This window comes from Culex pipiens, chromosome 3, assembly GCF_016801865.2.
Source record: "Culex pipiens pallens isolate TS chromosome 3, TS_CPP_V2, whole genome shotgun sequence".
In the NCBI taxonomy this organism is placed as follows: Eukaryota; Metazoa; Arthropoda; class Insecta; order Diptera; family Culicidae; genus Culex; species Culex pipiens.
The window spans coordinates 63,641,229-63,669,145 of NC_068939.1; the positions used below are offsets into that span (position 1 = coordinate 63,641,229).

At 34.3% G+C, this 27,917-nt stretch overlaps 2 protein-coding genes across 12 annotated transcripts in view; both read left to right on the plus strand.

The window, feature by feature from the left end:
* LOC120424315 (glutamate-gated chloride channel) overlaps positions 1–17,535 on the plus strand; it is a 365,994-nt gene extending 348,459 nt beyond the window's left edge. For 7 of the 9 annotated variants that reach the window (XM_052711128.1, XM_052711125.1, XM_052711127.1 and 4 more), the window contains 2 exons: positions 9,230–9,340; positions 16,185–17,535. In XM_052711128.1, the coding sequence (XP_052567088.1) occupies positions 9,230–9,340; positions 16,185–16,331 (258 nt within the window). In that variant the 3' untranslated portion in view covers positions 16,332–17,535. The remainder of the gene's footprint in view (positions 1–9,229; positions 9,341–16,184) is intronic. The other 2 variants (XM_052711131.1, XM_052711133.1) reach the window with 1 other exon arrangement.
* Positions 17,536–25,886: 8,351 nt separating this feature from the next.
* On the plus strand, positions 25,887–27,386 carry LOC128093434 (uncharacterized). Of its 3 annotated transcripts, none has more exons than XM_052710171.1 (4): positions 25,887–26,274; positions 26,333–26,623; positions 26,684–26,746; positions 26,840–27,386. In XM_052710171.1, the coding sequence occupies exons 2-4, from the start codon at positions 26,590–26,592 to the stop codon at positions 27,022–27,024; spliced, it is 282 nt and encodes a 93-aa protein (XP_052566131.1). In that variant the 5' UTR covers positions 25,887–26,274; positions 26,333–26,589; the 3' UTR covers positions 27,025–27,386. The 3 variants fall into 3 exon arrangements, with proteins under 3 accessions (XP_052566131.1, XP_052566130.1, XP_052566129.1); XM_052710170.1 differs by having other exon boundaries at positions 26,804–27,382; XM_052710169.1 differs by having other exon boundaries at positions 26,684–27,373.
* Positions 27,387–27,917: the final 531 nt, after the last annotated feature.

Sequence of the window (27,917 nt, forward strand, 5' to 3'; positions counted from 1 at the left end):
CACAAATAGCGACACAAAAGCACACCAAAAAATTAACCTGAATAATCACGACTTCGCGTCCCCACTTCCAGCGCACCAATGATGCTATTATTCGATTACCACCATCACTCACCCCACACGAATAGCGACACAAAAGCACACCAAAAAATGAACCTGAATAATCACGACTTCGCGTCCCCAGTTGTTATTACATTCGAAATGTATGAAAAACTCCCGATCCTTTGATACCCATATTGTAAAAATTGAAATTTTGAGTATTTTTTTCGAAAAGACGTAGTTTTGTGAAAATTTGGAATATTTTCTAAAAATGTTGTTATAACATCCAAAATGTATGAAAAAAAAACCTGATCATTTGATACCCATATTGCAATAACAATATATTTTTGGTTTCTTTAGAGAAAAAATTGCATTTTCGAAATACAGGAAAAATATGTTTTTTTGTGAAAATTTTCATGAAATAATAATGGATAGCTGACATCATCCCGATTCCAATACACTTTAATTTTTTGATGTTTGCATGATTTTTCGTACGATTGGAGCCAATGTCTCCCATATAGCCAAAATCCCAAAAGCTCTATGCCTCGGTTATGCACACCTCGGTTTTGCATCCCCCATATGCGGTGCTAAACCGAGGCATGACTGTATTCGATATTTTGGGAAAAAAGCGAAGGAAGTTACAAAACCTTACTCAAAATTTGTATCAGAGCAGTTCTTTAGAAATCTACAAGAAAAAATTTGTTTGCATTTTTCAATTTGATGAAGCTGCATCGATTCCTTAAGTCTAAATAAGCCCTTTTGCAACATTGATGTCTCCATACAAATTAAAGAGGTCCCCAGTGTCCATATCGAAGTCAATCTTTATCAAACTGATCATTAGAATTAGTCAGAAAAAAATAGTACACGGGAAAAAATTACCTATTTTTTAAAACCTCCAAACCCCTCCGTTGTTATTTTTCATTTTTGGAAAAAAAGTTTCACCTTTTGAGCTGTAGCGTAGACGTACTTTCTTTCCTGCGATTAAAAAAATAAAGTGATTTTTAGAAAGCATCAAAAATTTACCCGGTAAAGCTTCCTAGGAATATTTTTGGATGTAAATGGAATTTGGAATCTAACAAAAATTGAAAAGTATCCATCTTCTTTGCATTATTTTTTTGCCGCAATTTTCGATCGATTTTGGTACCTGATCACGAATCCGAGCTTCATTTTTTTATATATCGTGACGGTGGGCATTATGACCACTTTCATTTTTCTGGATTTCTACTAAAAGACGTTTTTCAGTTATTTGTAGCTGAAAACCGTGAGGAGATATACAATTGGAGTCAAATAGACTTTTGTGTAAATTTGGAAGCTTGATTTGATGGCGTACCAAAAATTTAAAAAAAACCTATTTTTCATCAAAAAAAATTAAAAAAAAGTTTCAAAATCGCTGCCTCAATTGTCAAAAATTTCTGGGCATGTCATTTTATGCGAAATTTAATGTACTTTTCGAATCAGCATTAATTCAGAGAGGTATTTTTTCGTGTTTTATACGTGTTTTTGCAACTTTTTACAATGTTGTTCAAAGTTGTAGAGCAGAAAAAAATATGTATTTATCGAGAGTAATCTGAATATTAAAATTTTTTTAAGTCCTAATTTCGTTCTTTTTTGACCACTTTTTCGAAGTTACAAATAAATCCGTACAAATCACTGAAAAACGTGTATTAGTAAAAATCCAGAAAAATTAAAGAGGGAGAATTGGACCTCGGATGCGCAATCAGTTCCAAATCCGCAAAATAACCCCTTAATGCTAAGTTTTAAGGAAATCGAAGAGCGGTTGGGGCAACTTTTCTTAATTCCGTGTGAATTGGCAGAGAATGGCCCATTTTTTAAATTGGATGAAACTTTGTGCATCGATTCCTTGAGTCCAAAAATAATCCTTTTTGGCGTAATTTATTTTTCCATACAAATTAAGAGTCTGTCCATTTAATATTGCTTTACAAATATGGGAAAATAAGTATCTCGAAAATTTATTTTGTGATCGATTTGGTGTCTTCGACAAAGTTGTAGGTTATGATTAGGACTATTCAAAAAAATAGGTACACTGTAAAAAATCCCCTTTTTAATTTGACTTTTAAACACAAAAACTCTATTCGACGAACTTTACCCCCATCGATTATTTTCATTTTTGGTATGTTTTACTGGACAAAAAGTTTCAACTTTTGATTTTTTGAAAAAAATATTGATTTTTGTAAAGTATCAAAAATATTCCCGGGAAGGCTACCAAAAATCATTTTTGGATGTAAAATTGAATTAAGAATCAAAAAAACTTTTGTGAATTTTCGATAATATACACAAATTTTTAGTAAAAGCCATTTCCATGGTAAAATTTTCAGAAAAGTTCTACATCTATCTCCATCTCTGTAAAATAGATTTGAAAAACTGAGACAGATTAGGTTGCCTTGCAATGGATTTAAAAAAAAATATGAAAAATGAGTCTTTCTAAGCGCTGCGTTCATTAGGCCCCCTATTTTCAATCAATAATATGTTGAAAACTAATTATCTGATTTTGAATTTAAAGAGGTTAAACTCGTGTGAAATTTTCTCCATTTTTCGAAAACAATATTATAGATTTTTTTTAATACGTACGTACGTTTCAAAAGGATCAAAAACTCCGATGGCTTACATTTTAAAATTTTAGGCTCAAAAATATTTATTATTGACTCTATTAAATGTAAGGGTTAATTAAAATATGTTGAATATATTTAAAAAAATTACAAAACTTTTATTGTTTGACAATGACAATCGGACGAATATTTACGTTATCGTACCCGCCCGTGTGGATCAATCAGACCGCGCACTGGACTCACAATTCAGAGGTCGCCGGTTCGAATCCCGCGTCGGGCGCTCTCAAATTCTTTGTGTAAATATGGGTATTTGGCGCCGTCGCTCCGTTCCATACTTTCATACACTTAGGAGCACAGAGCGGCGAAGTCCTTGTAGATAAAAAGGAAGAAACTAGTGATTGGTACTAGCAATGGTGGCCGACAGCTATAAAGTCAACTTCGTTTTTTTAAATATCGTATCGTGATCGTTAAAAATTTAGCTGAAAAAAAACCAAATCGAAAAATCACAATTGCATACAAACCGAATGCGTGGAAACAATAATCAAATTTAAATCACAGCTTTGCATCCGAAAAGAATGCAAGCCAATTCTCGCGAAAAGTGTTCAATCCGCTACCATTTTTTTAGCAGCACGTACACACTTCTCGCAACGCAAACAGTTTGTCATTGTGCATGCAGTCAGAGTAGATTATGTTGAATAATTTAGTAGTTCTACGAACAGTCAGATGCGCTAGCATTTATTTTGCTGAAAATTTAATTCAGTTTATTTTGTGTTCATAATTTTCCGATCATTTCTGATTTATTTTGACTTTCTTTTTGCCTTTCGATAAGTTTTTAAGTTTGTCAAAATTGAATGAAACTAGTGCGAATGATTCGTTCATCCTATCGCCCACCCAACTCAAGATACCACGATAATGATATTCAAAAAGTCTCGAACGATCCTCCTGGAATGCAAATAAATAATTTGTTATTTTTTCCGTTCTTTTCACCATTTTTTAACGCTTCATGGACATATTTCCATTAGCCGGTAAGTGTGACTCTGCTTTAACCTCCTTCTCTTTCTCTCTCACCCTCACCTCTACAATCATCCCCTTAAACAATTATCCACCCCCACAAACCAGAGCGTTACATAGAAAAATAAAAACAATAAAGCATCTGTGCTGCCCTCCGTCACAAACTCTTACAGTAAAGGAACCAAACAAAAGCCGCCCTGCATGAACCACACACAAAATTAAAGGCACAAACCCACACGTGGACTGGCTAACACAATGCACCAACACAAACAAGATTGTGCAGCGATGGCTCACCACCAAGCGGTGCCATTTTTTATCTCGTTGGAAAAAGGAGAAGCAGATAAAGGGCAGGGAACAAAAGAATGTTTAGTTATAATTTAAAAATTTGTATTGTGCACACATCTGAAGAACAATGGCCGAGTTATGCACACCGGTTGTCGCGATGAAAGGATAGCATAATGGTTGGGGAAGGGGTTTTTGAAATATGGTCCAGGTATTTTACGATGTCGGCGGGGTTCGGGTGAAATTCAACAATAATAAGCTGTACAGTTGCGAGATTTGCTCTGGTTGTGTTTTGCTTTACGATTCCGGTTAAAGTTATGGGATACGCCGAGAGATTTAAGGTGCAACATTTTTGTTTTTGTTTCAAAGTAAAGTCAAACAAATTTTTAAGAAAATATTTTTTGGATTAATTAAACATCTGAACAAAAATGCGTTAACAAATGACTTATTAAACATGCAAGAAAAAAACATGTCAAATCCCTTAAAAAATGTTTAAAAGCCATTCAAAAAGAAAAAACTTCATTTTGTAATAAATGTGTGGAAAACATCGACGTGAAAAAAAAATTAAAAAGGGTTTGTTAATCCAAAACAATTTTTAGGATTGGATTAGTTTTTTGGGCCGTTTATATTGAATCTAAATCAATAATTTCGATACAAAAAAATCAATTGAGCAGTTACACCATGATTTTAAACTTATGGTAACTTTACCTTACATGTTTTTTATTTAAACGCATTCCAGTGCCACTGCAAATTGCAAACTGGTAACAAATAAAACAAGTTGATTCAGGGCAATAAAAACAATGAAAATATAACATCTTATTTATTCTCTATGTTTTGCAAATCGACTTTTCTTTTCACAGCGATTCAAATGGCCAACATAATTAGCCCGTATTTTATTTTGTTTGGCCTTTAGGGTGACCTTTTTTTCAGTAAAAAAAAAAACAATGTATCCACACCATTTTAAGTAATTCTGAATGTCTTGGACCGAAATGAATTGTGACTAGTGGGCCATTAAAGAAAACTAATTGTTTCGAGTCTTAAAAATCAAGCACAAAAAACAACAACTTAAAATGGCGTTAAAAACCAAACTATGTCTGAAAATATTTGTATCGAATTCCTCGGGAAATTTCACATAACGTATAAAAAAAAGGTGCAGGTGGTTATGTTACACATGACCAGTATGACAAAGAACTTTGCAAGATGATTGTTGAAATTTCCGGTCCGGTCCAAATTTCCCCATGATTCTCTTATAATTAACGTCCTATCGAACTAAGGGGACGAAAATTGCAAGTGGAGCTGAAATAGAAATCGAGGTGAACAGGAACCCTAGGAACATCCCCGGGGCCTCCGGCCACTCCAGATTGTGGCCACTAGTGCCGAAATGTCAAATTTCATGTCCAGTATCAAAAACCATAAAGTTTGATACCCATATTGCCACAACTCTTACGGTCCGGCAAAAGTCCCTCCATCGGAACATCCCCGGGGCCTCCGGCCACTCCAGATTGTGGCCACTACTGCCGAAATGTCAAATTTCATGTCCAGTATCAAAAACCATAAAGTTTGATACCCATATTGCCCCAACTCTTACGGTCTGGCAAATGTCCCCCCATCGGAACATCCCCGGGGCCTCTGGCCACTCCAGATTGTGGCCACTACTGCCGAAATGTCAAATTTCATGTCCAGTATCAAAAACCATAAAGTTTGATACCCATATTGCCCCAACTCTTACGGTCCGGCAAATGTCCCCCCTTCGGAACATCCGCGGGGCCTCCGGCCACTCCAGATTGTGGCCAATACTGCCGAAATGTCAAATTTCATGTCTAGTATCAAAAACCATAAAGTTTGATACCCATATTGCCCCAACTCTTACGGTCTGGCAAATGTCCCCCCATCGGAACATCCCCGGGGCCTCCGGCCACTCCAGTCCAGGAATTCGTCACGTAAAATTATGGATTGACACCACGTATAGAAACCTTAGGACAAAGTTCTTTGTCAAAATGGTAGTGTCAACCTGTATGTTCCCGAGATATGATTTTTACAACAACTCAGTTTTTTGACGCGCCACGCGCAAGTACAAAAAGATGGTGAAAACGGGAAAAAATCACTTTTTTACAAAAACTTCAACAGCTTGAAAATTCAAGTGATGACCTATACTTTTATGGGTACAGAAATTTTCCTATTTGAAAGAAGCAACTGAGAATATATTTGTTTATAATATAGTAAGTTTTTAAGCATAAATAAAAAAAATAAAAATAAACGTATTTTCTTAATACTCATTTAATAGTTTGAAAAAAGGGTATCAATCAATTCTAAATTTGGCATGCTTTTTCACTATGAAAGGGTTTTTTCAATGAAAAACCAAATTTTTCACAAAATACTGTTTTTTCAAATACTCAAAATATCATAATTTGCATAATTTATCAAACAATCAAATTTATCTCATTGTGTTGGAGTTTTTTTTTTAGAACTAAATTTTTCACAAAATGCCATATTATTTAAATACTCAAATTTTCATAATTTGGAATATTGGTATTAAACGATTTGAAATTTCGCATGCACTGATTTGGAGTTTTTTTTAATGAAATAATTTTTTATTGAAAAATTAAATTTTTACATAGTACGGTATTTTTTGAAAATGGGTCAAACGGTTCGTAATTTGGATGCATTTCCACTTCTCAAACTTTTCCCGAAATACTCAAATTTTTATAAGTTTCAATATAAGTATCAACGACTCGAAATTTTTTATGTATTTTCACTGTTGTGCATTTTGTTTTATTGAAATACTAAAATTTTCGCTAAGTACAGTTTATTACGAAAATATTCGAATTTTCATAATTTGCAATATGAGTATCAAACAGTTATAATTCAAAGTTTGAAAAACTCTTCAATCAAAAATTTGCTAGATGTAGTCGACGCTGTCGTGCTATCTTATCGCACGTCGCTTTTTGACGTTCCGAGAAAAACACATTTAATGTTTGACCTTGAATAAACAATAACGAAAGCACGTTATTTAAAAAATAACAAAAACGTTTTGTATGGTTGGCAACTCTGTGCATTGTCCCGAAGTTTGGTTGAATTTGGTTGCCGAAGTTCCGAGTTATAATCACAAATGTTTACGGCAGTCGGACATGTTCGTGTGTCAAACGCGTTCTGACCTGGACCTCAATTTTCAGGGTGTGTCAAGATAGCACGACATTGAATATCTCAGAATTGAAATCGAATTTTGAGGACATGTGAATGTCAAAAAGGTAGGCAACAGAACAACATAAAAATTCAACATTTCCCGTTGGACAAGAAACCGATTAGGGGGGGGTAAGTTACTTTGAAAACATATAGGTCTTATTTTCACATTTTTGTAGTTGAAAAAATGGAACGTATGAAGGGACTAAAGTTTACTGAAGAATTGTTAAAGACAACGTCAATTGAGCTGGAGAACACAATGTAAATGCGAAATAGGACTGAAAAAATGGTAAAAATTTTAATCTAAATTTGTAGGAAGTTGTTCAACACAAACCATCACTGCCTTTCCAAGCTTACGCCTCTTCGTTATCAAATTTTGCACACAAGCGTTCCCCTCCGTACTTTCATAAAAAAAAATGCCATGGGGGCCATAATTTTCGCTCACTCATCATGTAATGAAATCCAGAAGCAATCACTCATCAACCATTCATTTCGAAGGCAAAGCTCGAACCATGAAATGCTTGATGATGGTCTTCGGAAATGCTATTAACTCCAGCCAGCCGCTGTGTGTGCACTGCTGTACATACTTTCGCCGGAAATCCATCAATCTAGATGCTCCTCCTCCTAGCAGTAGAATCGGGAAAAAAGCTTGCCCCAAGTTGGATTTTAGTTAATTACTCCTAGCTGATCCAACAATCCATACGCGTTTGTGTGTGTGCAGTTTGGCCAACCCCACTCCCCTGTTTCGTTATATAGATGTAGCCAACCTTAGAAGCAATGGTTCACCAGTAGAGTTTGCCCCTTAATGCAACTAGTGCCCCACCCCTCCCTTTAATACCCCAAACACGGTGGATCAAAAAAATGTTTTTTTTTTAATTTTAATTTTTTTTGGCTTGTAATGAACCAAAAAACCATTCAAACAACCCCGTGTAACTTTCACCAACCAAGCCCACCGTGTTCGTCGATCCCGCATGCCAGAAAGAGGTCAAAAAGACTTTGTCGAAATCTTGAAACTTCGGCAGCCTCGTGGCAGAACAAGGCCACCAATTTGCAAAATGGTTATTCAAAACTGATTGCTGCTGGTCCGAAAATCCCCTCCAGGCCTACCAGCAGAGCACCAGATTTCAATCATTAAATTTTCCACCGCAAAAAAGGTCCAAAATCTGAAATCTCCAACGGGGCGGAACCGTTCTGATGGCACCTGAGGCAAACCAGCAGAGGACGAGAAATCTCAGCTCTGGACCTTCATGTCCAACGGTTTTGTCCGTTTTTCTGTGCTTTCCAAGTTGGGAAACGATTCATGGCCGCAGCCCGCCGGGCGTGACGAATCCTTTTTTTTTTGCCGACGATCTCAGGATGATTTTTCAATTCTGTTATCGCTGGAATCGAATTGGGTTTTCTATGTTTTTTTTTCTGGGCAGGTTATCTTGTTGCGTAACATCTTTATTAAGATGAATGAAATTCACTGCGTTATGATTTGAATTTAACCAAAATGATCGAAACGTTTATGATGATTAACTTTTCAAATCTTATCAAAATCATTATCAATGATTTTTCAAGATTTTTTTTCTTTTCTAAAAAATTTATGGTTTTTTAGAAGGACCGAATGCTTGCATTTGGTATTTTATTCTCAAATATTAACAAAAATAAGAACAAAATTAGATTATCTTGAGAATAAAGTTAATTAAATTATTAATCAATTACATAGAAATGCAGAATGTTTGAAATATGTTCTGCTTTGAAAAGACCATCTTATCTGATCTGATGAGTCAGCCTATAACTTTCTCCGGGAACATCTCATAATTATTTCCACATCAATTGCGCGATAATTGAAGACTACTTTCGCCGGAACAGGCCATTCCGCTGCCTTCCAAGATAAGCAAATTATGCTAATGGGTTGCTCTCTGTGATTTAATCGAGAAATCCCCCCCACAACCGCTCATTTTCCACGTCCAAAATGGGATGATTTATGAGGCTCGCGGTCCTTGAATGGAATACACACCAAAAAAACACCCTCGCTCTACCACGTTCATGGGAAAATTGTCTCTGACTCTTGTATTACATACATAAATCTGCCGAAATCATTACATACATAAAACAACTCCCCCCTCTCATCCCAATTCCAACCCACTAACGATGTTCCCTTTCGGTAGGGTGTGAAGAAGCGGGAATCCGGCGGCCCGAACGAGATTGTGGCCTGCACGAGCTGCGCCGGCGGAAACAGCCCCTGTACGCACTCGGCCAACAATGGCTGCGCCACCGAGGTGAGTACTTACTATGAATTCTGGATAGCTAATTAAAAGTTGTTTCATAATTGGGATAATTAAGTAAATTGGAGACGAGAGTGTGCAAATTTAAGTGCTTGATCTTAGTTCCAAGAATTGGCAAGAATTAGAAAAAATGCTTTTCTCCATACATTTTGATTATTTTTCCCATTCAAAATTCAAGGGCTTAGTGGGAGGGGATTTCGTGGTCATAATGAGCTCAAATTTGGAATTTAGCGTAGTGATTAGTCATTCTTTGATTTCAGGGGGTAGCCCCGAGTCAGCCCAGATTTGGACCACCCTAATGTGCAGATGCCAAATATCAAATTTTGAGCTCAATTAGTTTGATTGGTGATGAGGTTGATCGAATGTTGTTGAAATCCCTTCAGAATTTCCCTTTGTTCGACACCCAAACTGCACACTTAAAAATTTTAGTAATTTATAAAAATCAAGATGTTTGTGAAAATCCCAGTATTTTATGCCAACATTTCTATCATTACAGACAGATTAGTCAATTCGAAGTTATATTCATTTTAAATAGTGAGTTATTGAAAATGTAAAAAAATGTTTTTCAAATATCATTTTTGAACATAAAATCAAAAAGCAAAGTTGATATCTTGAAAATTATTGATCCGATATTCAATGTAAAAATTAAAACTTTTTTAAACTTTTGAATTTGTTAAGGCCTTTTATGTTGTTAGTCGTGATCTTGAAATTCCGAATAAGTTTTTTTCAAGATGATAAATTTGTTTACAAAGGTTTTTAACATTAATATTCGCAGGGGTGATTTTTTAAAACACATTGTTTGTAAGTTTTGAATAAAATACTAAAATGTTCAAAAACAGTTAAATTTTGAATTTTAAGACTATTTTCATGTATTTAGAGAAAAATATACTTTAAAAAAATCTAAATAGTAAAAGTTGAAAAATCGTGTTTTTGTGATAAAAGTTTAATGTTCTCGTTGACAACTATTTAAAACTATTTTTATCTCGATACCATTTTTTTGCCGAAGTTTGTATGAAAAACTAATTTTCGACTTCTAAACGGCTTTTAACTTCATATTTTCTTTTTTTCTTGAAGTATAAGAGTAAAAAACAAAGAACTATGAGTCATCCAAAACCAAAACCAAAACACAAAAAAAATCCAATTTTTTTGTTTAACTTTTCATGACTAAAAGTTGAATTCCCAAAATAAGATTTTTTAATTTGCGAAATTTTTTATATGTTTTATTGGACTAAAAAAGAGCCATAGTGTTACAGCTCTTAGGTATAAATTTTCGATTTTTTAATGGTTTTGTGAGTTTGAAAACATAATTCTTGAAAAAAAACACCTCTGAAAGACTATTCTTAAAAAGCTGAATGGAATTTTCCAAACCGGACAGCTTAACTTTTGAAAAGATCCAAAAATAGATACACGGATACACGGATAGAAATCCTGTGAGCTTATCCAGTAATTCTATTGTGTATATATTTTTTTCGATTCCCTTGTCATCGTAATAATTTATTCGATTCCCTTTGTAAATGTTTTCAAAATTGACAACATTTTTGTTCAAAATCGATTTTTTTTTTGTCGACTTTGGAAATATTTCATTTTTTTTATTGACAAATTCGACATTACCAATTAGAGTTTTTTTTAAGCTTTTTACAAATTGTTAATTATGGGACAACAGATGGAAAATAATCGTGAAAACTTGACATTTTTTCATGATTCATTGATATTTTGCTAATTTGTTACAGAGGCATAGCTTTAATGATGTATGAAGCATTTTATGATATTTTTTGCTATTTTAATTAGGCTTGAAACTTGAAATAATGTTTTCTCGCCTCTGACGAGACAGGAGAAACCGGGACCGACGTTTTACTTCACCATCCGATAGAAGCTCAGTGGATAAGGCGGGAATCGAACCCGCGTCTCATAGCATCATCGGGATCGGCAGCCGAAGCCGCTACCCCTGCGCCACGAGACCCAGATTTGCGCCACGAACAAAGATTTGTTAAAAAATAGCTCATTCTGCTATCTAAAATTATTTCAAGAAAATCCAATAGCAGAGGACAAAAATATTCTCGATAGCTCAACTTGGTATTGGCGAGATAAATTTATTTGCAATGGTAATTAACTGTTATAAAAAATAAAACAATACTTAAAATAGTCCAAATAGTGATCTTAAAAAAACTTCAATAACTTTACCCTTAAGTAAAGTTCTAGCAATATTAAAAAAGCAATAGCCAATAGCAATAAAATATTTCGCTACACGCAATTAGAAAATGTTCGAACAATTTATTGGTTACCTTGGGCGGGATATCAATAATTAAATAATCCGTTCGCAATTTATTTTATGACCGGAATAATTTAGTATATCTGGCGTTTTTTTTAAATATTTGCAAACATGCCAATAATGTTGTTGTGGAAAACAAATTGTTTAGTTTAAAAGTTGTGAGCTGCAAAAAAATCACTATTTCCTTACTTACTTTTACTTTTATTGGCGCTACACCATTAGCTTGGCCTGCTGCACGATTCTCTGCCAACAAGCTATTTCCAAAAAGTTTTTAAAATTTGCTCAAATGTGTAATCGAATAAAAAAGGATTTTGCAGTGTTTAAACTGTTGCAACTTATAATTACATCAAAAATTTGGAATCATTTTGAAAAATTATCAAGCTCCTGATTTTCGAAGGCAATTTTAAAGGGAAGATGAATGAAAAACTTAGATTTTTTTATTTCCAATAAAAATGTCATAATGTTCTACAAACTTTTAAAGCTAAATTAAAATAAAAATATTCATGAAAAATTAGCTAGAATCCTTCACGAGTTTCAAGTGCATTTCAAATCATACATTTTTTTCGGCTAAACAACTCTGCAATAATGAATAAAATAGAATTAAAAAATATGTTTGAATTGATTCCATTGACTTATCTCCTTGTTTTGAAAGAGCAATCCGAACATGTTTTAAAACCTCTGTTTTGATAAAATCAATGTGGGTGACATTGGATCTCTTTCCAAACATCCCAAAAATTCCATTCAGTTTTAAAAGTCGTGTGGGTTCCTCGCAGTTTTGCCATTAAGTTAACAAAGTTTGTATCAGCGTTTTGGCTGTAGTTGCAAAATAAAAGAAGAAACACCCTCCCCCCCCCCTCCCCCAATTGTTTTAACATATTTTTGAACAATACTGTACCTGTGCTTCTCCTGGGGGTAATTCTCTACCAACTCACACAAAATCGGGAATAGTTAACCCGACCCCTTCCATTTTAGAACATGCTAAAAAAAGTGGTATTTTTCAATAATTTGCAGCCTGAAACGGTGATGAGATAGAAATTTGTTTTCAAAGAGACTTTTATGTAAAATCGTACGCCCGATTTGATAGCGTACACAGAATTCCTAAAAAACGTATTATTCATCGACAAAAAAAATGAAAAAAGTTTTAAAAACTCTGCCATTTTCCGTTATTCAACTGTTTTTTTTTTGGAACGTGTCATTTAAAGGGAAATTTAATGTACTTTTCGAAGGGCTATTTTTCATTTAGAACAAAATTTTTTATTTTAAAATTTCGTGTTTTTTCCTAAATTTGCAGGGTTATTTTTAAGAGTGTAACAATGTTCTACAAAGTTGTAGAGCAGTCTATGTTCAAAAATGAAAGGGGTCGTACCGTCCCTTCGCCACGAGTTATCAAAAAATGGACCTCGGATTCGTGATCAGAGACAAAAGTTACCCCTTAGGACAAAGTTTCACGCAAATCGAAGAGGGGTCGGGGCAACTTCTGTGTGAGTTGGCGGAGAATTACCCCTGAATGAAAAAAGTAGTGTGACGGGACAACATCGTAAAACTGGAATTTTAAAAGGCACTGTAAGATAATCGCCACTGTTTTGCCAGCATATATTATTTTTATTTTGCTCTTCTACACTTTATCAAAAATTTAAAAACGAATCTTATGCGCCATGAACTGAACGAATTAGTTGAAATTTGAGTTTTTGCCAGCCATTTCTTTGCGAGACGGGACAACGAAAGGAGCAGATTTATGAAAAAACTCATCTCTCATTCAATGGCTTGCAGTCCTTATTTGATCAATATTTTTGGCGTTTGAGGTAAGAAAACGTATTTAAAAACATAGAAATTTTTAAATCATAACAAAAATTAAATTTTTAATTTAAAAAATCGTATTGAAAATTGAATCAAGTGACTTTTTAGTGTAGCTTCGCTAAGAATCGGTCTAATGTTGAATTGACAAATTTATACCTTTCTTTGCATCATTTTTGTTTCATTTGATCTAATTTCATTTTGAGATTAGGCTTACTTTTAAACCAAAGTCATTCAAACAAGTTTCATCAAACTTCACTAAATTTGGGATAATTATGCTCAATTATCAGATAATTTTCACCTTAGGTGACTTACTAAATCCATTTAATACCAGTAAACTCTGTTCCTCACTTTGAATTAATCAGCTAGTGCGTCAATCCTGAGATTTCCCGGGACAGAATGACCGGGAAATTTTGAAAAACTGGGAATTCCCTAATCCCGGGTAATTTTATATTTTGTTCCGGTTTTCCGGAAATTGATAAAATACATATTTTGGTCAGGAAATTTAAATTTTGTTGTGAAAATAGTGGAACAGTTGAATACTGAGTAATTGATTAGTTTTTTTTATAGCGTTCAAAATGATATTGAGACAGCGTGAATTTTACTTTTTATGGAAAATTGTAGAAATTTTAGAGTACAAATTTAAAAAATGTTCATTTTTTATGTAATTTTATGCATTGTGAAAATGTTAGGTTATAATTTAAGATAACTAATGTTATTTAAATTCAAAATAAATTTTCATAGTTTACCATTTTTTCTTCGGTGCAATCATCTTCTGTAAATTGGGACAAATGTATCGTTTTGGGAATAATGTTGAACCCACATTTTTGCACAGTGTTTTGATATTTCTGATTGATTTGGTTAAAATTTAACATAACAACAAAACAAAAAAAACTAATGCACCAAAAAATGCTGTAAAATTTACTATTCCAACTTATATTGAAGTTCTGATTTGCACCAAAAGGCGGACTTAAATGAAGATAATCGATAATATTAAAAATATAAGTTTTAAAAAAACCAAAATTCTAAACTTATTAAAAATGTAGCAATGACTGGATGTAATTTTCATTGTTTCTTTTTTTTCTTTTTCTCATACCTTATAAAATACATATTTTTTATAAGCTTCTATTTACTTATTTAATCTGAAACACATTTTATAAACAATTGCAGTTGATTCAAAATTTCAAGCATAACAAAGTACATTAACAATACCAACTGCTTTCCCCTTGAAGATTGTAGTCTAGACTCTCACCAGATCATGACAATAAACTTATTTTATGATTTTAAGGTTTTAAAACATATGTACTAAAAAATAGTTTTTGTGGCAATTTAAAAAATAACCTGAGATCCCTGGAATTGCCAGGATTTAAATTTATGTTGTCCATTTTCCAGGAAATCCTAAACCTGGGAAAATTGTTGATGGAAGGAGGTTCAGCTTGGGCTTATGACGGAACACGAGTTAAGCTAAAACATCGAAATAAATTTATGTAGCTTGGAGAAAATAAAATTAATATCTATGCACTTTTGCTGCAAAATCAATATTTTAAAAGACCATCTTGAGAATTTGTTGAGTTGAGTAACCTTCCCCTCCCTCCTGTTGTGGTGTCACCACGTCACTTATTGTTGGAGGACACATAAAATATGTTTTTCTACAACTTTGCCGAACACATCAATGCTCCAAATAGCCAACAGAAAAAGTTAGGATTGAGTTGACACCCTGTAGTGGTGTCACCCTGTTCCCCTAATGATAAAAAGTTACGTTAAATAACTTTCTCAACAACTTTGCCGAATACACCAATCCTCTAAATGGCCAACAGAAAAAGTTAGGGTTGGTTTGACACCCTGTAGTGGTGTCACCCTGTACGTCAATATTTTTAAAAGATAGCCCTGTGTATATACAACAACTTTCCAGAAGACACCATTTACCTAGGATGCACTTGAAACGAGTTAGAAACAAATGTCGTACTCATATTACGTAAATGTACTGCCAGTGTTGTCAGGAAATATAATTTTCTCAACTTATTTTCCAATCGAACTTTTGAAATCGCTATATCTTTTTTCAGAAGAGAGATAGGACCATACTTTCTTCGGGAAAGTTTTAGAGGACAATCAGGGCTACACTCCTACGGTATTGGTTTTTAAATTCAGTGAAACCTGAAAATTATAAAAATCAAAATACAAAAAAGTTAGTTTTCCCATACTAAATCCCATACAAAATTGAATCGCTTTGCGCAAAGTGTGGGCTGAACCAATCGCTCCCAAATTTTGGGGGGTTGTTCAGGGACCCAAAAGGGACCGAAAAAACTTTGTTCTGGGTTGATTTGACCAATTTTAAAATTTCCCATATAACGACGAGCCAGTCTAATGGGCATAGTTACAGCCAAATCAAAAAATGAAAAGTTGGAAATCGCGAAAAAAAAAATCTAAATCATAGAAAACTACTCATAGTACCATTATTCTAAATAACAACTTCGGCCCTAACAATGTTCGATGCTGTGAAAATCCGTTCAGCCAGTCCGGAAATAATCGAGTGAAAATTTTCGATATCGAAAATTCACTGAAATTTAAAGTCTTAGAATTTTTGCCTTTTTGTGGAAGCATAACTATAATCAATTTTGTTGCATATCACATTTGAAAATTAAGATTGGTATTGGAAAATTATCGTTTATTGCCCCAATGACCAAAAGGGTGGGAGGTGGGTCAACTATGCTAATCAAAGTTTTAAGAACTTCACATTTAAAAAAAAATCATATCCTTTTCCTCGTTCCGTTCCAGACATGCTTCGTCCAGGTGCGGAAAAAGGAGCCACCCCACCCGATCCGGGTGGCCAAAACGATCGACGTGATCGCCCGCATCACCTTCCCGTCGGCGTACGCCGTGTTTCTCATATTCTTCTTCATCCACTACAAGGGCTTCTCCTAGAATACGATCAGCAAGCACCTGCTGCACACCGTCTACACCAACGACAACAACCTGCTGCAATAGAAGGATCACAATAAAGACACATTTGAAATTCGTTAATTTTTCGTCAATTCACACATTTAACAAAAGGCCGCCATTTTGATAAAATTAGAAAACTTATATCAAGTGCAAATGGAGAAGCTTCGAGCAAACACAAACACACACTCACACAAAACACACATCAAGAATCAGACAAGAGTCGGAGAAACGAAAATTTTCAGAGAAGGGAATCTGAAGGAAAACTGTAAAAAGCGAAAATGAAAAGTAGAACGAGAAACAACAAAAACAAATACTGCCTTTTAGTGAAAAAAAAACAACAGCAAAAGTAAATCAAAACAAAACAACATAGAAAAGTGAACATTTTGAATGCTGTAATGACAAACAAATAGATAGACGATTGTGAAATAACTGTACATACAAACACATCATTTCGCGTAAAACACATACACAGACACACACACTCTAGTCAATCTCGGTTTAAGTTACAAAGGTTAAATTTAAAGTTTAAAGTGCAGATAGTTAATCGAATAATCGAAGAAACCAGTTACCAGTGCGTATATGTTACCTTCTTTCCATATTACCAATGCAACTAAAGTGAACAAATAGAAGCTACTCCTAGAGTGCGCGCGCAGCAGCTAGAACAAATAACAAAAAAAAAAGTTACAGGCAAATTTACCCTTAATTCAGCCCTGGGCCCACGCCGCCGGCTCAGATTTCGCGTTGAGTTTCCAAACTGAGAGTGGCAGGGAGCGATGGGAAGAGACGAACCAAACACGCCAAGCAAATGACAAAATAAAAATCGCAATCAAATAGAACTCTAGTCAGAGGATAAGAAATGAAAGAAAATATAGCAATATTATTTGAATAAAGTCTAAATATAATTATATGAAAGTTTATATTGAAAAGAGTAAACAACTACAACCAAAAAAAGAGGAAGAAACGATTTAATGATACAGCTTAAGGGGTAAGGCGGAAGTAATCTAGTCAGATAAGCACACACGAATGCAAAAAAAACAAAACCAACTTTATATTTTTCTGAACAGAACTAAATACGTAGACGAAACTGTATTTTATACCCATTTTCTACACAAAGTCTACGTGGTAAAAAGTTTCCGTTTTACAACAACAACAAAAACCAACCCGAACCGAATTAGAAACTAAGGCTTGAACCAGCACGCAAAGGTCTCAAGCGTTAAAATGTAGCAAAACACACAGAGTTGCAAATTAAATGCAAAACCCAAAAATCAACTCAACCTAAAGAGGCTACCAACGTGTGGTTCAGTCTCCTGCAGGCACACACTCACACACACACAATGATCGTGAAGGAAAATTTCGCTACAAAATTGCTACAAAATGTTGTTTTCTGAAACTGAATCCTGGAGGGATAACGACTGGCTGGCAACGACTCGTTCGTCACGTGCGCTTTGGCAGGGTCAAGTGTTACTATGTGTGGGGGTTGTGGATGAGGTTTAATGAGAGTGTGTGTGCGGCTGGCTTGATGAAAAAAAAACACTCCGAATTTGACACGATCCTTCGGTTGAAATTTGAAACTATGTCAAGTACTGGTAAGGAGAGATGGGTGGGAAAACATTTCTAAGGTTGGCGTTTTCAAGCAAAGTAACGTCCTTTTAAAATTTACCTTAGAGTTCATGGAAATGCAAAACCTATCGAATCATGATCAAAACTAGCAAATTGGTTTTATTTTCATCACCGAATAGACACATAAGTTCAATAAAAATATTGGTGGGCCAAATTTCTGTCATTGCCAATGTGCCATCCATAAATGATGTGACGTATTTCGGCGAAATTCTTGTATGACGTAACATTTTGATTGATATTTCATTTATATAAACTTCAATTAAATTTATTAATTTGATTCGCAATAAATGGAACAATCTTCTTCAGTTAATTCTCAACATTTTCTACACCCTCAAAAAACAAATGTATCAAAACCTGTCATAGTGCATTTGCTACAAAAATGTTACCTTTATAACAGATATTGCAGCAAGCTCATAAATTAATTTTGCCCGTATGTAAACATGTCATTGATCTGCAGTCCTAACCAACACAAGCAACTGGTCAGAAAGAAGAATATGTTTGTGCTCTGTTCTTCACATGTCATCAAGCGTTCCATGGCGCGGTGGTAGCGAGTCGGATCAGGAAACAAGATTTGGATGGATCAATCCTCGTTCTGTTAAATTTATATTTTCAGATATACATTCTAACAGCCGTCGGTAATGACGATAATTGTCGGTAACGGGCTAAATTGTCACACCCCTATATCGCAAAAACTGCATGAGGACAGATTTCATGCAGATTCTGATATAGGGGTAATATACCCATTTTAATCACCAAGCCGTTCGACCAATTCTCATCAATTTTGTCGTATTCCGCTATTAAATCAACATTTTCAGATGTACCAACAATGGCGAGTTGCTTGCTCACTTTTATTTGAGCTATTTATTACTTTGGAACAGTCAAAATCACTTTATACAAGCTGTAATTCATGATCAAAGTGCTAGAAGGCCGATAATAGCAATATTCTGAGAAAGGGTATAGTTCCCCTACTTCCATACAAATTTAAAGCCAAATGATGCGACCACCGTTTGCGTGAATCAATGCTAGTTTATAAGGTAAATTTGTTATACGAATTTGTTTTACGAAATGTAATGAAAAATACTTAAGTTGTGAAAAACTCAATAATTTAAATAATCTTTCAAATTTTAAAGAGAATTCTTCCACATGAAAACATTTCCAAAACCTTCAAGATTCTAGCCGAGCACATCTGTCAAAAAACCATTTATCATTGAAAATTTCTTTAAATAGTTTTTTGTTTATTTATTTTTAACAATGGATGAGCTCAATTTTATATTCAGTTCGAAACAATTACTCATAAAGTATTTATTTGAAGAATTTGAACAGAGGCAAAAATCCTTCATCTTTCTTTGATAGCGAAGGCAAAAAGAGAAATAAAATTGTAAAACTGTTTATATTCAAATTATTAGTTATGTTCATGAGTTATGAAAACTTTAATAAAGATGTGGTAAAAAGTTACAAGAAATCTCTTCCTAATTTTTTCGACGTTTTTCTGAAGCGTTCAATTCAGAAAATTCAGAGAAAAATACTTGAAGCCCTATTTTATCCGTTTTCAAACCGGCACTTTTCAACCTATAATTGAAAAGAATACTTCGTTAAAATAAACAAACCATATTTTTTAAATATATTCATTTATACTTTTTAACAAGTCACTTTTCTGTCGAACAACAGTTATCAGTTATAAGTTTTTTTAGTCAATAAATGATAAAAGAAACATTGAATGCTATGTTTGAGAAAATAAAATTACCTAGTTCAGTTCAGAATAAATCCAATGATTATTTTTACAAAAAAAATCAGTTCGGCACAAAATGATTGAAATAACCATATTAATAGGTGAAACTAATTTTTATTCCCCCTTTTTCTTTCAATATTTAACATTCCAACGCCCAAGGCTCCAAAAAAGTTGGAACGGTAACTTCAACTCAATGGTTCTCGGGCATAACTCAACCAATCAAGATGATTCTTCTTTCCAGAGATTTGTTAGGATGTCTAGATGATTCTAGAACTTTGCAGAACTTAATTTGGTCAAATCTGTAATTTTTGCGAACAAAAACATCGTTCCAACTTTTTTTTTCGCGTGTAAAAAAAAATTCGCAAAAAAATCCGCGGAGGCAGTCGTTTTAAAAAAGGTGGAACGATGTTTTCGGTCGCAGAAATTACAGATTTGATCAAATTGAGTTCTACAAAGTTCTAGGATCATCTAGACATCCTAACAAATCTCTGGAAACAAGAATCGTCCCGATTGGTTGAGTAATGCCCGAGAACCAGCGAGTTGAAGTTACCGTTCCAACTTTTTTGGGAGGCTTGGGCGTCCGTGTAAGTTGGACGTGCGTTGGGCGTTCCAGTGTTAAAAAATCTGCTCTCTGTATAGAAATCGGGATAAAACATGAATTTTCTAGAGCCACGTTAAAATTTTATTTTAATATTTGATATCTCTTATTATTTGCAATAAAATCACTCAAGAGAAAAGTAGTAATCCTAATTGATGAAGGTAAAGAAATATTCAATGAAAGTTATTTGTAAAACTTAATAATTATTTGTAAAACTACATGAAATGTATTGATTGTTTGTTTTTTTTTTACTAAACAATTTGTTTCTAAATTATAGTCCAAGCTCGATTATCTGAAGTCTAAAATTTCGATTATCTGAAGTCCAAAATTTCACATCCATAATTGAATCTTCGTATGATGAAATCTTGAACAAAAAATTACGTTGCCTTGTTTTTGGGGCTTTGAGCTCAAATGTGATCCAAAAATTGGTCTACACCACAGTGATCAGGGATTATGTTATTGAAGATGGCAGCCAATATGGCAGTCGAGAAATAGTAACAATATTCATTCGATAACGTAATAGACAAAAAAAAATATATGACAAGCTGAATACGAATTCCAATTGTTTTAAGGAAGAATTGAAAAGCAGTGTATGTTCGTTTGTTTAAAAAAACGAGCATGCCCGATTAAACCAATTTGGAAAAATCTTATTTTCATCCACTAGATAATTAAATTCATTATATTTAATAATTTCCGTTTACAATAAAGCCCTCACCACTCTTAGAAATTGTCCCAAAACATCGGTCTTAAATCAATGGAGTTGACAGCTTTATTATTTGATTAGACAAAATAATTACAAATTCGATTAAAAACGATAACCCAACCGTTTTCCAGTTCATGATTAATTACACTAAAAAATTTCAACATTTGGAATCACTTTTTTCAAACATCTTTCTTAATCTTTTACAACCTAAGATTTTAATGATTCTTATTTATAACAGATATTTTTGTTCAAATTTGTAAAACAAAATGTAAAACAACTCCTTTTAAAACTCAGTTATCTGGATTTTAAAAAGCAAATGTTTATTGTTATCAATTCAAATTTATTAACATTGGTAAAACGGATTCGCTCACAAGAATTCCATCCTTGTATAATTTACCTTTAGTAACACTTGATCCTGTCAAACACGTGTGTAGAAATGCTAGTTGAGCGAAAATAATTATTTAAATTTGAATTCATTCGAACCAATCAACACAATCCAGAACCACCAAAGATTTAAGCTAAAACAATTTCTTACGTGCAATGCTTATATTTATATTGCCAAGCATTCAAAAGAGATTATTATAAAAACAAATACTTTACCCAATTTTGCCGGGCCGCTAAATTCCACCATTTGCTTTCACAACTTAAACCAAAGATACGAAACGTTTCACCGACTAGAGAACGAGAGGGAAAGAGAAAAAAAAAGAAGTGAGAGGAAAAGCTAAAGCCCCTCTCGCCAAAAACCGCCTGCATTCAGCGTTGGACCAATTTTGCAATGTTACGAACCAAAACGATTAAAAACCGTGTGAATAAAAGCTGGTTTTTTGATTCGATATTTTTTTAAATCTAGTAAATAAGTGGCGTGTTTAAGAGAGAGAACAAAAACACACAGTTTATTGCTTTTCCGATCCAGTTAGCAAATACGTCAAATTCGAGCATCATCCTAAAAATCCAGAATCTCGTGAATCTTGCCAAGACTGTCCAATTTTACGCTCGACATAAAGCCTTATACTTTGCTGATTTTTCGTTTTCTGTTCTAAATTTTGGAAATCTCATCTCAAGTTCCAAATTTACAGACACATTTCGTTACTGGCTGCGGGAATAGGGATTGAAAATTGTGATTTTTGTGCCCGTAGGAGTTATTATATTTATACACAGTAAATAGAAGAAATTATGAACGAAAAAAAGCACCGAACTGCTTTTACTACACGTAACACTATTACTACTACAACTACTACCAACTACAGAAAATACTACTAAAAACTACAACTACAAAAAAAACATGTGCTACTCAAGTGCTTAGTTTCATCATTTTACATATCAAACTGGGAGTGGAGCTGGGGAAAAGGAGAAGAAATTAGTCCGCTGAATAGTTTTTTTCAAAAAGAACGAAAAAAGGAAGTAATTTGTAGATACACTAGTTAGGAAATTATCGCTAGAGTTTTTGGTTAAAGTTTTTGCTTGACCCACTAGAATCAATCTTTGTTAAGTTTGTCCCTTTTTGTTTAAGTAACCGGAACGCTTTCCCCTTTCAAACGGATCCAGATTGTTTTCGTAAGCGATTAAGAAACAACAACAACAAAAGAACAATATTCTAAAGAAAAGTGTTGAACGTTATTCTAAAACTGTTTATGATACTCGTGTTTGATATTTTACTAGGAACAGTGCAGTGGTTTGCCGCGAGAAAAGACATAACCTTATGTTTACTTCTTTCCATTATAGCCACATAAATCGAACAATTCCAACTAAAAATAAAGCAAACTGCACTTAGTTAACTTACTTCTTAGCTTGTAAGCTGTTGCAACTGGTTGAAATAGTTTGCCGAGCAACTCCCAAATTCCCAATCTTTGTTCTTTGTTCTGTTTCCTCCCCCCTTACAAAACAACAACAACTTACTTTTGCAATCCCCACAGTAAAGTACAGCTAACTGAAGCCTGACAAACTAATTGTTCCATGTAAAAATAAAGGTGAAATAATAAAGTAACTAAACAAACAAAAAAATGATACAGCTCAGCTAAGATTGTGATTTAGTAAACAAGAGAAAACAAAATGAAACAAAAAAGAAAAAACAACACCCTAAAATAAGCAAGCATACAAAGTAAACATAGCAGTTTGTAAAGTTAAATAAAGGAAAAATTCTAAGCCGAAGATTTGAGAGGAAATTGGAACAAATTGCAAAAATTGCACCCCCAACACGCCAACACAGAAAAAAACACAAAGGTCTTGTAAGTAGTCACGCCATTTTAGTGAACAAATTTGAAAAAGCAAGTAAAAAATAGACACAAAACCACACTCACACAACCATAAAAAAACTGTAATTAATCCTAAATCGTAACTTTTGCTAAAACTTAAAAATACCAACAAACCAAACAAAAACATACACATACAACGGTCACTTATCCGGTTATAAGTGACGCTAAAATGAAGAAAAATAATGTTCGAACAATATGGGTAATAAGTAAGAGCCGAAAGAGCGAAAGAGTTGTTGTACAACACCGCAAAATAACAAACAAAAAAAAGTAAGCCGTAAATTTGTAGGAAAAACAAGCCAACCTAGAAATGCTCCTCGAAACGCGCGCGATCAGCAGCAGTCAGCATACAAATACACACAAACACATACAGAGCAGCGCGCTATTAGGATACAATATTACAAACAAAACAAAACAAACAAAAATCACGAATTATTATTAGACATCAAATTTGTTATATACTGTAAAAGTGTAGGTTTGAGAAAGAAAGGAAAAGAAATCAACTCACAAAGAAAAAACAAACACTCTCACACACACACAGACGCCATTGTTTCTTTCTCTCGACACAAAGCAGCTGTGCAACTAAGCGAGCAACACACTCACTCTCACACAAGAACAAACAAATAGTTTCAAAACGGTACCACATTTTTTCGTCCATGAATTGTTACCAAATGGAGTAAGCAAAACAAAAACAAACAAACAATCTAGTTTGATCAAGCCAGGATACAGCACAGCGCAGAAGTAAAAACTAAAAAAAAAGTGAAGTTTATGGAGATGTTGTCACGAATAAATACATTAATTTTTCAAATAAACCATTTTCGATTAAAAACTTGGTTGGAGATTTTCACTTAATGTCCGAAATATGGGTGATATTTGAATACATACAGAAGCGATTAAGGTATCGATACCGGTGTTCTCTCTTGTACTAAGCTTGCTGGGATTCCTATCTAAGTAGTAGAGAGAGCAGAATATATATTTAATTTTCTAATACATAGTAAATTTGTTGATTCGAATTTCGCTACTTCGAATGTCCGCTAATTCGAACGTATTCGAATTAAAAAGCACTCAAACGTCAAAACCAGTTGTCAAACTAATTTTGACATTTCAACCCCATAGAGGAGAAAATCAACTCATGGCAAATTTTTTAGGCTCGAAATTTTGACAGGTACCGTAAACCGGGGTGACTTTGATAGGATTTCAATTAGTTTTTGGAATATTTTCCAAAAGGTAAGATTTTTCTCAAGATTATTATTTTTAAAACATGTACTGGGGCAGGCCACACAAAGTCCACGCCCTATTTTGGAAATAAAGTTTTTCCAATAGTGTTTAGAAAAATAGTAACGTTAAAAATTCATAGTTTAAATTCCGGGGTGACTTTGATAGTCATAGTTTTTCTTGTTAAAATCATATTTAAGATGTTCAAACGTTATTTGTACGTTAAATGTAGCATCACTAAAGTAACTGATATAGTTTTAAAGAAAAAAAATCCGTTTTTCTCTTTAGTTAACTAAGTTTATAAGCTTTTTAACAAAATACAAAAATTTAGTTAAAATTGTTAAAAAGTCGGAATTTTGCCTGATATTTGTTAAAACTAGTTTTGTTTATAAAATTATCGATTAATATTGCATTTTATACTGAATTCGAAGCACGAATCACAATTTTTCACATTTTACACGAAATTTGTTCAACTGAAAATGCCTATAAATTTGTAGATTTTTTTTAATTAGGTTTCAACAACACATAATATTTATTACAGTCGATTCTCTGGCTGTCGATCTTCTCGATATCAATATTGCTCCTGCTGTCAATAAATTTTTCAGTCCCTTCAAGAAGCATGCTTTGATTTTTTGTTCTATAATTTGATAACTCCCGCTCTCGACGGTCCCTTCAATATCGACAACGAGAGAGTCCACTGTATTTACAAACTTATTTTACCTTCTCAAAGTGGAAAATTGTCCAAAGAATCCGAAAATGCATTCCGTTTTTCGATTCAAAATCATGTTCATTGAGAAAATCATGACACTTTGAGAAGTTTAAAATAATGACTTTCATCAACATTTTCTTAACTATAGTTAACTAACTTTTTAAACTTTTCGAAATTTTATGAAAAGTTCTTTTTGAGGTACTTTGCACACTTCTCTACCACGGTCAATATGATTCTAAACCATTCTTTACGTATTTTAATTGTACTCTTCATTTTGCGGAAAAATCGCAAACCTATCAAAGTCACCCCGGCTATCAAAGTCACCCCGTTTTACGATATGATTCTCATAAAGTATTCGCCTCCTTTTCTCTTCCACAGAAAACTGGGGACAATGTAGCTGCCAAAATAGAGGAGAAAAGCAACTCGCGACAAAATTTTGAGGCTAGGAATTTTGACAGGTATGATTTTCATGAAGTATTTGCCTCCATTCCTCTCCCACAGAAAAACTGGGGACAATGTTGCTGTCAAACTAGGCCAAAATGTTAAAGTCACTCACAAAATGAACTTTGAGTGATTTGAGTTCATTTCTGACGTCACGATTTTTTCCTCTATTGTTCGACGATTTCCGAACCCCGTACACCCTTACTAAAAATCATGATTTTTTAAGTTCCAAATCCCACTTTTCATACGATTTTTTCAGTTCAACCTATACACACAAAAAAATATTACGGTAATGACAAAAGTAACTTACTTTTGAATTAAAAAGTTGTTAAAATTTGCTACATTAAAAGTTTTTTTCTTGTTTTGAAAATGAAAACTTTTACTGCTACAGTTTTTGAAAATCTCATTGCTCACTGATTTAAAAGTTTTTACTTTTAATTCGACTGTAAAATTTCTTTCATTTTGACGTTCTCGTGTAACCGTGTACGCCTAAGTCGCAAATGTAAACAAACACTTTGGTGGGTCCGGTGGTGCTGGTGAGTCTAGGACGCAAAGTAAAGCCGACCGCGGCAGCAGCCAGGACTCGGACGCGGAAACCTTCGTGAGCCAAACAGCAGCAGCGGAACGCCTTCGAAGGAGGGTGGTGCAGGAGCGGGACGAGGTCGAGTTCTCGAAAAGGACAAGGCCAGCTTCCTGCTGGCCTTTGTTTGTTTTTGTAGGATGAGAGGTAGGAATGTGGATTCGCACCGGTTGTATTGGGTGGTGGTGGCCCGAGATTGAAGGTCAATTCGCGTGAGGACTGGGGTGAGATCATCGAGGAGATGGCGCTGCCGAAGCGTTGCGTGAACAACGAGATTGCGTTGAAGAAGATTAACTTCCGGTTTTTGGACAAGTACGCGAAAGTTTATTTTCACGATGGGCCTCCGACGAAGAGGAGGACGACGAAAAGCTACATAATCGGAGGTGGTCAGCGCAGATGTTGCACTCGGTGCCGGCGGTTTACAGCACCGGTGAGTATTGAGAATGTGTGCAGTGGCTAGCCAACTTCACTTACTTTCCATCTCTTTTAGCAACTTCCCGCCCACAAACACTCACGTCGCGACGGCGCAGCTTCAGCCGAATGAATCTGGACAGTGAGCCAAAAAAAATCGAATTAGGATTACGTGCTCAAAATCGAACTCCGTTCCGAGGGCCTCATCAACTCCATGTTCCGGATGCGCTTCCAGGATCGGGAACTCCCCGTTCAGGCACTTTACTTTCCAGCCGGGAAACGTCGACCACCCTTCCCGAATCAATGGCCAACTCCTCCAAGACTGTCCTGATTGAGGCCGGAAACGTGACCATCGTGTTACACTGCTGTCGCGTCGAAGCCTCCATCCGGAACCGACCAAACTGGGGTATTCGGAAGTGACCGGTGGCGTACCGTATGAAGCAGAAGCTAGTGGAGAAGCGTTAAATACATAAAAAAGTATTTTTCTAACATACTGTTTAATTTTTTTTAAATAAATGTAAAAAACCAAGCACATTTTTCTGAAATTATCCCTGTAGTGCTAAATGTTGTGTATTCTTGCCATAAAAGGTTTCTTTTCCAAATAAAAGTAAAATACTTTTACCAATACAACGATTTTTTTCCATAAATGCATGGTAGTATCAAAAACTTTCCAACTTTTAAATTGAAAAGTTTGAACTTTCTACGAATATTCACCAACGCGAACTTTTAATCCAACGAACAATCTTTTTAAATTTAGAGTAATTTTTCTTTGTGTGTATAACCATTTTTATGGTTGTAGTACCTGAACTCCAAAAATCGTATGAAAAGTGGGATTTGGAACTCAAAAAATCATGATTTTTGGTAAGGGTGTAGTTTCAATCTCTTGACAGCTGTCAGTGGATCCAATTGGCGAATTCATTCGAATGCAATTGCATTCAAATCACCAAATCCATTCTGTATAAAACAAATATAAATTACTCTGAGCAAAAATTCTAGATGCAAGCCAATATTATTACCAAAAAAAACCCTATATATTTGTAAGAATTCAAAAAAAAAAATTTTTTTGAAGTTTTAGGCAATTTTAATACTTTTTTCCAATATAAGGGCGCTGAATCCAGACCAATACAAGTGGAAGTCGATTTGCATTTTTACAGCTGAGCAATTCTCTGAGATTTCGGTCATTTGATATTTTTTAACCCGGCTGAAACTTTTTTGGTGCCTTTGGTATGCCCAAAAAAAGCCAGCTGTCAATACAAAAATTATATTTGAAAATTCAAAAATCTGTATCTTTTGAAGGAATTTTTTGACTGATT

Bases quoted from the DNA above. Each gene is read 5' to 3' on its own strand.
- LOC128093434 (XM_052710169.1), top strand. From the start codon at position 26,590: ATGTTGCACTCGGTGCCGGCGGTTTACAGCACCG. The intron at 26,624-26,683 runs GTGAGTATTGAG...CATCTCTTTTAG, and splicing joins GCCGGCGGTTTACAGCACCG to CAACTTCCCGCCCACAAACA.